This window comes from Notothenia rossii, assembly GCF_949606895.1.
Source record: "Notothenia rossii genome assembly, chromosome: 6".
In the NCBI taxonomy this organism is placed as follows: domain Eukaryota; kingdom Metazoa; phylum Chordata; class Actinopteri; order Perciformes; family Nototheniidae; genus Notothenia; species Notothenia rossii.
Window position 1 is genome coordinate 2,641,860 of NC_136909.1, and position 12,514 is coordinate 2,654,373.

The 12,514-nt window shown below is 42.2% G+C and overlaps 1 protein-coding gene across 1 annotated transcript in view; it reads left to right on the forward strand.

Annotated features, from left to right (window-relative positions):
• LOC307043329 (zinc finger matrin-type protein 4-like) overlaps positions 1-12,514 on the forward strand; it is a 179,387-nt gene that overhangs the window by 67,651 nt on the left and 99,222 nt on the right. Inside the window, exon 3 of the mRNA XM_079687709.1 lies at positions 9,997-10,086. Within this exon, the coding sequence (XP_079543835.1) occupies positions 9,997-10,086 (90 nt within the window). The remainder of the gene's footprint in view (positions 1-9,996; positions 10,087-12,514) is intronic.

A 12,514-nucleotide genomic window follows, 5' to 3' on the forward strand; every position in this document is an offset into this window, starting at 1 on the left:
CATCCCGTGGCGGAAAATATGTTGTATTTTTAGCAGCGTACACAAGCTGCCTGTTGCACGTTTTATTCTGGATGTTTACTCGCTCATATTTCGTGCCTGTTGATACAGAGTTTGAAATGTCTCTGCTGTAGTGAGCGTGTTATATTCATTTGGTAATAAAATATCTAAATAACCTCTTAATTTTACCGAAAGGTAACAACACAAAGGCGGAGTATGCTTTGTTCCTGTCGAGCTAATTGTGTCTTTAAAAAGAAAGTGTGTTTTGCGTAAACTTCTAGGAGTATTTCTTTAAAACAGAGTTAATCAAAGCACTTTTAATTAAATAAGTATAACAAGATACCTGTGTCCTTATTTACAAATACCTTACTAAGATCCAGGCATGGACGGAGCCTGTGTCTGTCAACAAGACCCCAAAAGAGACCGGAATTCTCTACTAAGACTAAGACATGCAAAACAAACACAAAAAACAACAAATTAAAGACACAAACAGACCAAGAAGAGACTCAAAACTTCAACAAAAACACACAAAACAACCGTTAACAGACACAAAACAATACCAAACAGATGCAAAACAACCAGCAGAAAGACAAAGAATAACCAAATACACACATAAAGACCATAAAGAGACACAACGCTGGCTGCTATCACACTAATGTATACATGCTACACTTCCTGTTGTTACCTGGCTGTTATCACACTAATGTATACATGCTACACTTCCTGTTGTTACCTGGCTGTTATCACACTAATGCTACACTTCCTGCTGTTACCTGGCTGCTATCACACTAATGTATACATGCTACACTTCCTGTTGTTACCTGGCTGTTATCACACTAATGCTACACTTCCTGCTGTTACCTGGCTGTTATCACACTAATGTATACATGCTACACTTCCTGCTGTTACCCGGCTGTTATCACACTAATGTATACATGCTACACTTCCTGCTGTTACCTGGCTGCTATCACACTAATGTATACATGCTACACTTCCTGTTGTTACCTGGCTGTTATCACACTAATGTATACATGCTACACTTCCTGCTGTTACCCGGCTGTTATCACACTAATGTATACATGCTACACTTCCTGCTGTTACCTGGCTGCTATCACACTAATGTGTACATGCTACACTTCCTGTTGTTACCTGGCTGCTATCACACTAATGTATACATGCTACACTTCCTGCTGTTACCTGGCTGCTATCACACTAATGTATACATGCTACACTTCCTGTTGTTACCTGGCTGCTATCACACTAATGTATACATGCTACACTTCCTGTTGTTACCTGGCTGTTATCACACTAATGTATACATGCTACACTTCCTGTTGTTACCTGGCTGTTATCACACTAATGCTACACTTCCTGCTGTTACCTGGCTGCTATCACACTAATGTATACATGCTACACTTCCTGTTGTTACCTGGCTGTTATCACACTAATGCTACACTTCCTGCTGTTACCTGGCTGTTATCACACTAATGTATACATGCTACACTTCCTGCTGTTACCCGGCTGTTATCACACTAATGTATACATGCTACACTTCCTGCTGTTACCTGGCTGCTATCACACTAATGTATACATGCTACACTTCCTGCTGTTACCCGGCTGCTATCACACTAATGTATACATGCTACACTTCCTGCTGTTACCTGGCTGCTATCACACTAATGTATACATGCTACACTTCCTGTTGTTACCTGGTTGCTATCACACTAATGTATACATGCTACACTTCCTGCTGTTACCTGGCTGCTATCACACTAATGTATACATGCTACACTTCCTGCTGTTACCTGGCTGTTATCACACTAATGTATACATGCTACACTTCCTGCTGTTACCCGGCTGCTATCACACTAATGTATACATGCTACACTTCCTGCTGTTACCCGGCTGCTATCACACTAATGTATACATGCTACACTTCCTGCTGTTACCTGGCTGCTATCACACTAATGTATACATGCTACACTTCCTGTTGTTACCCGGCTGCTATCACACTAATGTATACATGCTACACTTCCTGTTGTTACCTGGCTGCTATCACACTAATGTATACATGCTACACTTCCTGTTGTTACCTGGTTGCTATCACACTAATGTATACATGCTACACTTCCTGTTGTTACCTGGTTGCTATCACACTAATGTATACATGCTACACTTCCTGTTGTTACCTGGTTGCTATCACACTAATGTATACATGCTACACTTCCTGTTGTTACCTGGTTGCTATCACACTAATGTATACATGCTACACTTCCTGTTGTTACCTGGTTGCTATCACACTAATGTATACATGCTACACTTCCTGTTGTTACCTGGCTGCTATCACACTAATGTATACATGCTACACTTCCTGTTGTTACCTGGCTGCTATCACACTAATGTATACATGCTACACTTCCTGCTGTTACCCGGCTGCTATCACACTAATGTATACATGCTACACTTCCTGCTGTTACCCGGCTGCTATCACACTAATGTATACATGCTACACTTCCTGTTGTTACCTGGCTGCTATCACACTAATGTATACATGCTACACTTCCTGTTGTTACCTGGTTGCTATCACACTAATGTATACATGCTACACTTCCTGCTGTTACCTGGCTGCTATCACACTAATGTATACATGCTACACTTCCTGCTGTTACCCGGCTGCTATCACACTAATGTATACATGCTACACTTCCTGCTGTTACCCGGCTGCTATCACACTAATGTATACATGCTACACTTCCTGTTGTTACCTGGCTGCTATCACACTAATGTATACATGCTACACTTCCTGTTGTTGCCTGGCTGCTATCAAACTAATGTATACATGCTACACTTCCTGCTGTTACCTGGCTGCTATCACACTAATGTATACATGCTACACTTCCTGCTGTTACCCGGCTGCTATCACACTTATGTATACATGCTATACTTCCTGCTGTTACCTGGCTGCTATCACACTAATGTATACATGCTATACTTCCTGTTGTTACCTGGCTGCTATCACACTAATGTATACATGCTACACTTCCTGTTGTTACCCGGCTGCTATCACACTAATGTATACATGCTACACTTCCTGTTGTTACCTGGCTGCTATCACACTAATGTATACATGCTACACTTCCTGTTGTTACCCGGCTGCTATCACACTAATGTATACATGCTACACTTCCTGTTGTTACCTGGCTGCTATCACACTAATGTACATGCTACACTTCCTGCTTTTACCTGGCTGCTATCACACTAATGTATACATGCTACACTTCCTGCTTTTACCTGGCTGCTATCACACTAATGTACACATGCTACACTTCCTGTTGTTACCTGGCTGCTATCACACTAATGTATACATGCTACACTTCCTGTTGTTGCCTGGCTGCTATCACACTAATGTATACATGCTACACTTCCTGTTGTCCACCTGGAAGTGTGTTTTGGTGAATTGTAATTTATGTTTTTATCTTTAATATTGAATACATGGCTCTTAATTCATATTTAGCTAATCTTTGGCTCTTCACTTGTTGCTATAGATGAGAGTAACACCTATGTCACTTCTGGACAAAATTACGGCCCGCCCACTTTTGGGGGAAAACAACACTGTCATTTAATGGTGGTCAATACACATTCTGACATTTTTAACAATCCGATCAGACATTTTTGAAGACCGTGGATTTTTGGATCTTCAAAGAGCCCGAAAACGACGATCGGGCTCGATATATGGTTAAATTAAAATCAGTAGGCAAGGCCGTAATTTCGCCAGCTGCTACTCTCATGAGCGAGGCGGAAAATAATAGTGTTATCATGCCAACAAGCTGCTGTGTCGTTTATTGCACCTCAAACATTAAAACAAATCCAGAGTTCAGTGTTTCTGAACTTCCTCTAAGAAGAAAGGACAGTAACGGTACGTCCACACAGCAGCTTTGAAAAAATCTTGAAAATCTTGGAGCTGGGCGTGTCTGAGAGCTTGGGGATTTTTTGCGAGCAACGCGACCAACAACCAATCACATGAATGTCCCGCCCCCGACATACAAAGCAAAAAACCCCGGGGAATTTATGCGAGCAATATATATATATATAAACTCCCCAAACAGGCGGAAACCTACCAGTTTCACCCACTGTCTCTGCCACCTTCCTCCATGCCTGGTTCCTCCGGTTTGTATCCCGGTAAATAGTTCTGGTCGTAAAGAACCGGGTGATTTGCGACCGTAATTTCTCGTTTGGAATATGAGGAAATCAACTGCGGTCTGGCTCTCCCAGCTTGCAAGCGGTTTGATTGGCTAGAGCTTGTACTGTCAGATTTGCATAAACGGGATTTGATTGGCTGACGCTTCCAGCTCAGCTTCAAAAGTTGAACATTGCTCAACTTTTGAATCCTGAAAATCCTGGAAATCCTGGAAATCTTCGCTTTGCTTCCCCACAATGCAGTTCGGCGAAAAGCGAGGCAAAGTGACGTCACCGCCATTCAAAGTCAATGGGCAGAGAAGCGTTGGAAGATTTTTTTAAAGCTGCTGTGTGGACGTACCGTAACAGAAGAGCTCTGTGGCTTCAGGCTTGATCGCGATTCAAATGACAGCGTTGGTTTCCCCCAAAAGTGGGCGGGGCTGTAAAGTGACGTTGATGTTACTCTCATCTATGGACATCGATCGCCTACTGCTATATATCTAACCATATATCGAGCCCGATCGTCGATTTCCAATGATTTAATGTAATTGTTTGCCTGTCTGGCCATTGTAATCAGGCTCTTTGAAGATCAGAAAATCCACGGTTTTCTTACATTTCTGATCGGATTGGCAAAAACTTCAGAATTTGAATCGACTGCCGTTCAAATGACAGCTTTGTTTTCCCTTCAAAAGCGGGCGGAGCCGTCATTTTTGCCCGGAAGTGACGCATGTGTTACTCTCATGTATAACAATGTCAATTTCCCCTCTGATTCTGATCTTTGGAGGAAAGCTTTATTTCATGGTCTTCTCTTGTTAATGGGACTCCTACCTGGAAGAAATGGGAGTCAGATCATGAAAAACATTATTGGAAAAGGCAGGAAATGCACGTAAGCAATCAGCGGACATCGATAGGTGAAGATCTACGATGGTGTTGTGTTGAGAGAATACTAATCAGCATGCATTTTGTGATCGCAAAACCTCATAAAAGTTGACATTCAACACACAATAAATGCTTCTTTTGGCTGTGAAAATAAGACTCTTAGAAGATACGAGACACTTGGGGTCTCTACGGACTCTTAAAGGACAGAATATTTGTCTCTTGATGTGTTAGACCCTCCACTATGATCCCAGTTATCCTCCTAATTGTGTCTTGTTGCTGTGTGAGGATGAGCAGATGGTGAACAGTGGCTTTTTTACAGTATTTCCAAGGAAAAAAGTAGCATTATTTGTGGGCGGGGCAGCTAAAAATCTGATTAAACTGAAAGTAAGTCTCCGTAAAGCCGAACTGGACACAGATTCATGAGATTATACTCGATAAGATTCATCAACACTCTTTCACATTGTCATTTGTTACAAGAAAATCCATAATAGCTGCTTTACAAAGCTTAATAATATCCTCTTATATTGTTCAGAAAAGTGTCTAAATGTTATTTTTGTGTTCATTATTGATAACGTTGACGATTTAACCTGATTATCCCCAAAACAGCAATCATTTACTCATAACACGGGCAGTGTTTTGCACATTAGACAAAGGCAGTGCATTGTAAAAAGGTGTTTTAAAATTCATTGCTGGTTCAATATTACATCTACTCCTCTGGCCAAAAGTGAAAAAGTCTTTAATCATTTCACCCCCTGCAGAAAACTGTTTGTGCAGGAACTCAGTTTTATTCGAACATGAAATCCATCTGATTGAAGGCTTTCTATCTCTTTACCAGAACAGTGCCTCAGGCCTTTCTTATTTCACCCTAAACCTCCTCTTTTGGGACCCAAAAACACAGAAATTAGTCATAATTTCAGCGCTTCCTGTCCTTTGGTCTGGAGGTCAGTGGTTTTCTGAATCTGTTTGTGGTTGTTATTCTAAAATAAAGTGTGTGGTTAACACAGTTTTTGTTCTACTTCATAAAACACATCAGTAAACACCCCGCTGGTGGATTTAGAAACGGAGTGTGACCTTGTTGTAGTTCCTTTATAGCCCAACATTAGCCACCTTTAGCTTAGCAGTGGTGAGGTGAAGTCATGTGACCGTGCTGTAGTTCCTTTATAGCCCAACATTAGCCACCTTTAGCTTAGCAGTGGTGAGGTGAAGTCATGTGACCGTGCTGTAGTTCCTTTATAGCCCAACATTAGCCACCTTTAGCTTAGCAGTGGTGAGGTGAAGTCAAGTGACCGTGCTGTAGTTCCTTTATAGCCCAACATTAGCCACCTTTAGCTTAGCAGTGGTGAGGTGAAGTCATGTGACCGTGCTGTAGTTCCTTTATAGCCCAACATTAGCCACCTTTAGCTTAGCGTTGGTGACGTGAAGTCATGTGACCGGGCTGTAGTTCCTTTATAGCCCAACATTAGCCTCCTTTAGCTTAGCGGTGGTCACGTGAAGTCATGTGACCGTGCTGTAGTTCCTTTATAGCCCAACATTAGCCTCCTTTAGCTTAGTGGTGTTCACGTGAAGTCATGTGACCGTGCTGTAGTTCCTTTATAGCCCAACATTAGCCTCCTTTAGCTTAGCGGTGGTGACGTGAAGTCATGTGACCGTGCTGTAGTTCCTTTATAGCCCAACATTAGCCTCCTTTAGCTTAGCGGTGGTGACTTGAAGTCATGTGATCGTGCTGTAGTTCCTTTATAGCCCAATATTAGCCACCTTTAGCTTAGCGGTGGTGACATGAAGTCATGTGACCGTGCTCTAGTTCCTTTATAGCCCAACATTAGCCACCTTTAGCTTAGCGGTGGTGACGTGAAGTCAAGTGGCCGTGCTGTAGTTCCTTTTATATAGTGGCGAAGTCACGCCCACTTACTTCCGCATCATGGGACCTTATTCCAAAAAAATAATACATTGAAGTCAATGGAGAGAGAAAACTTATCTTATGATCCCGTTTGAATTGGGCCATGAATTACACATATCTTGTTTGTCAATCTTAAAAAATCATTTCCATGTCAAAAAATTCAAAATTTGGCTTAAAACTGTTGAAATATAAGACTATGAAAAATACGCAACTAGAAAGACTACAAATCCCAGAGTTGCGTAAGTGCTGTCATAACTGATGTATTCCCTCCAGAAAGCTAAAAATACATTTACTTACTGTACTTACTTACTTTAACAAGATGCCTGTGTGCTTTGAACCAGGTTGTTATCATACCAGTAATAGTACCTCTTGCTCGTTCTCGAAGAGCAACTAAAACAAAACATGAGAGTGTACCTTGTTAGCTAATGTTATCTAGCTGACATTAACGTTACACATTACCCTCGTGTTACTCACCGAAACCTTGTAAAGCCGGTCCCGCATGCTGGCTCTTACGGAACCGACTAACTCCCCTTTTCCGTATGTACAGCTCTCAACATGCCCAGACTTGTAGTGATTTTCACCTCTTTTAATACTTTTCGCCTCATTCTGAAAGAAAGAGGTGAAATGTACCAACGTGACGGCCATCTTGGTGTTGGTGACGTGTGCAAGACCAGAGTTGTAGTTCATTGAGTGCTTCACACAAAGAAATGTGTTACTTCACAGTTTTACGACACATTTTAATTTTTTTGACTTGCAAAATTATCTTTTAAATTTAACATCATACGTGTAATTCGTGGCACAATTCAAACGGGATCGAAAGATAATCTTTCTCTCTCCATTGACTTCAATACATTATTTTTCCGATATAAGGTCCCATGGAGGTCCACCGGAAGGGGAGGGACTTCGCCACTCTATAGCCCAACATTAGCCACCTTTAGCTTAGCGGTGGTGAAGTGAAGTCATGTGACCGTGCTCTAGTTCCTTTATAGCCCAACATTAGCCACCTTTAGCTTAGCGGTGGTGAAGTGAAGTCATGTGACCGTGCTGTAGTTCCTTTATAGCCCAACATTAGCTACCTTTAGCTTAGCGGTGGTGAAGTGAAGTCATGTGACCGTGCTCTAGTTCCTTTATAGCCCAACATTAGCCACCTTTAGCTTAGCGGTGGTGAAGTGAAGTAATGTGACCGTGCTCTAGTTCCTTTATAGCCCAACATTAGCTTCCTTTAGCTTAGCGGTGGTGAAGTGAAGTCATGTGACCGTGCTGTAGTTCTTTTATAGCCCAACATTAGCTTCCTTTAGCTTAGTGGTGGTGACGTGAAGTCATGTGACCGTGCTGTAGTTCCTTTATAGCCCAACATTAGCCTCCTTTAGCTTAGCGGTGGTGACGTGAAGTCATGTGACCGTGCTGTAGTTCCTTTATAGCCCAACATTAGCCACCTTTAGCTTAGCGGTGGTGAAGTGAAGTCATGTGACCGTGCTGTAGTTCTTTTATAGACCAACATTAGCCGCCTTTAGCTTAGCGGTGGTGAAGTGAAGTAATGTGACCGTGCTCTAGTTCCTTTATAGCCCAACATTAGCTTCCTTTAGCTTAGCGGTGGTGAAGTGAAGTCATGTGACCGTGCTGTAGTTCTTTTATAGCCCAACATTAGCCTCCTTTAGCTTAGCGGTGGTGACGTGAAGTCATGTGACCGTGCTGTAGTTCCTTTATAGCCCAACATTAGCCACCTTTAGCTTATCGGTGGTGAAGTGAAGTCATGTGACCGTGCTGTAGTTCTTTTATAGCCCAACATTAGCCTCCTTTAGCTTAGCGGTGGTGACGTGAAGTCATGTGACCGTGCTGTAGTTCCTTTATAGACCAACATTAGCCGCCTTTAGCTTAGCGGTGGTGAAGTGAAGTCATGTGACCGTGCTGTAGTTCTTTTATAGCCCAACATTAGCCTCCTTTAGCTTAGCGGTGGTGACGTGAAGTCATGTGACCGTGCTGTAGTTCCTTTATAGCCCAACATTAGCCACCTTTAGCTTAGCGGTGGTGAAGTGAAGTCATGTAACCGTGCTGTAGTTCCTTTATAGCCCAACATTAGCCACCTTTAGCTTAGCGGTGGTGACGTGAAGTCATGTGATCGTGCTGTAGTTCCTTTATAGCCCAACATTAGCCACCTTTAGCTTAGCGGTGGTGACGTGAAGTCATGTGATCGTGCTGTAGTTCCTTTATAGCCCAACATTAGCCTCCTTTAGCTTAGCGGTGGTGAAGTGAAGTGATTTAACCGTGCTGTAGTTCCTTTATAGCCCAACATTAGCCACCTTTAGCTTAGCGGTGGTGACGTGAAGTCATGTGACCGTGCTGTAGTTCCTTTATAGCCCAACATTAGCCACCTTTAGCTTAGCGGTGGTGACGTGAAGTCATGTGACCGTGCTGTAGTTCCTTTATAGCCCAACATTATCCTCCTTTAGCTTAGCGGTGGTGACGTGAAGTCATGTGACCGTGCTGTAGTTCCTTTATAGCCCAACATTAGCCACCTTTAGCTTAGCGGTGGTGACGTGAAGTCATGTGACCGTGCTGTAGTTCCTTTATAGCCCAACATTAGTCTCCTTTAGCTTAGCGGTGGTGACGTGAAGTCATGTGACCGTGCTGTAGTTCCTTTATAGCCCAACATTAGTCTCCTTTAGCTTAGCGGTGGTGACGTGAAGTCATGTGACCGTGCTGTAGTTCCTTTATAGCCCAACATTAGCCTCCTTTAGCTTAGCGGTGGTGACGTGGAGTCATGTGACCGTGCTCTAGTGATTAAGCGTTTTACTCCTGGAGATTGAGAGGACTCCTCATTGCCATTAAAGCTTGTTTGTTGAGATTTTTTCTACTTAATCCAACTGTAAAATCCCATTAGCATTTTGACATGGGAGATGCTAACATTCAGAAATACATTTGCCCTGGACCACCCTATCACTAACACAACAACATGTAAAATGATTTGCTGTCCTGTTTGATTGACAGTGTATACGTCACGACTTAAATTAGTTTATTTCTAACTTTGTCCCTTTTTCTCCCCTCAGAGTCGGAAACACGCCAACAAAGTGCGTCTGTACTACATGCTACATCCTGTGGATGGAGGCTGCCCCGCCAAGAAGCTCAGAACAGACAATGTGAGTCCGTGTGATTTAACATCCTCCTCTTGTTCCCTGTAATCTGTGACAAACATGCCCACAGCCTGCCGTCTCTCGTGGAAACCCGTATGTATTGGTGGTTTTCCCCCATCATGCCCCGCTCCCTCCAGATCGCAGATAAACATGTTTTTAGAGCGATGAACAACGTGACAGTGACGTGTCTGTGGTCGGATGCTAAGGGATGCCAAGTGTTCGTTCAATACAGAGACACGTCGTGATGCTCCCGTCCCTCCCAGTGCTGAGAACTGGACCAACACGACATGTTTGACAGATTCAATTATGAGGTCTGTCGCTCGATGAGTGTGTGTGAAAGTGTCTGCTTGGAAGTGTGGACAACTTTTTATTCTCATGTGTCGGATATTCTCAAAGAGTGTTTAAACCACAGAGATTCTCAACCTGTCTGACTATTTAACGTTTCCCTCTTACGGTTTGAATGCTTATGTCTCACCTCTTTTGGTTGAGCACTAGCAGCATTGTAGATAAAGACTGTTATAACTTAAAGCTCACCTATCATGCTATACATATAATAAGGGATCTTTAACACCAGTGCATTTAAAAGCCTAAGAAACTGTTTCTTTGTCAAGTAAAGGTTGATAGAGCTGGCAAAGTAATAGCAGTTTTAAGACATTAAACGGCAACATGGAAGCTTCAAGTCAGCTCTTATGCTCTTTTCAAAAGAGACTGCGGTGCTTTGAGAATCCGACTCACTGACACTATGGACGTATTTACGATACGCCGCCATGTGCCCAAAGAGGCCTTCAAAATGAAGCATACAGAATGACTCTTAGAGGGCTCTTCCACTCTCCTTTCATTTCCATTTCCCTTCTTCTTTTTATTTCCTCTGATTGCACTTGGATGCCATTTTCTACTTTCCTCTGCCTCCTCCTTTTCCATCCTTCCCTTTCCTCCACTGTTACAAACTCTCCTTCTCTCTAATTTCATTTCCATTAATAATCTTAATCCCTTTCCTTCCCTCTCTTCCTATCTTATCCTTTCCTCTGCTTTTCCTCCACTCTCCTCCTCATCCTCCATTTCCATTATTCTCCTCTCACCTCATTCTCCTTATGCTTTCCTTTCCTAATCCCTTTCCTTATTATCCTCCCCTCTCCTCACCTTCCTCCTTCTCTTCCTCCCTGCTTGCTCCTTGTCGTCCCTCCTTTGGTTTTCCTGTCACATCATTTCCCCACTTTCCCTCTTCCTGCAGAATGTCTTTCTTTGATTTGTTTTCTGTAATCTCTGAGACACAGGAGTTCTCTGTCTGCTGATGATTGTATCTCTCACACTGACACAGTTAAGCATCAGAAATAGTAACATGTCCGCCTCACTTCCTCATTCCCTCTCCTACTTCCTGTCAGGAAACACATGCTTACAGACTGTTTCACCAACACCAGACCCTTTTTAACGGCGCCATTCAGCATTTGATTTATACTAATACACCACTTTGCATATTGCAATTTACATAATATATACACACACACACACACACACACACACACACACACACACACACACACACGGTACAGTATAACACAAGGAACAGACATGCAGACAAACAGAGATAATCTGTTCAATTTTGTCGGATGTGTGACAGCGTTCATCAGTTATTTTAGGAAAGGTTTTTCTATTCGACACAACATGCACTCCAACAGGAAGTAGGTCGATGTTATCATGTTATTATGTTGCATATCATCCCTTTGATTTGGCTTTCTTTGGACCTGGTTTATGTTAGAAACAGGCGTTTTGAATTTGAATGTTCCTTGGTTGATGAAAAATCAACTCATCAGGACGTCTGATTAAGCTCTCCAAAAGCAACACAAGTTCATAAGAACAAGGATCTAAAACACTCACAGGATCCATGAACAACATTACGAAGCTTTGAAATCTCCCAACGGGATGTCTGACACTTTGAGGACAGTGTGAACATTGTTGAAATGAAAAGGTGGTCTGTACCTGAAAGCAGCTTTTCATCAGTGCTCACATGAGGGATTATAAACTTAAGTAGTTCATGGATAATGTGGAAAAAGGTGTAGTTTTTTTTTTTTTTTTTTTTTTTTTTAACAGTCAATCTCTTAAAAGTAGAGAAAGCTATTTTGATTTAAAACATACAATTAAACACACCCACACCCACACCCACACACACACACACACACACACACACACACACACACACACACACACACACACACACACACACACACACACACACACAGTGAAATTATATTTTCTGAAATTAAAATATAATTTGAACAAAGTTTATCGTTATAGATAGAATACATCTGAACACATCTCGTAAGGATGAACCAAGTACGTTTTTTCAACAGGACAACAAGATATTTCCTCATGATTATGAGATTAGGACATATTTGTTTTCACTTTAGCTAACATCGACCTACTTCCTGTTGGAGTG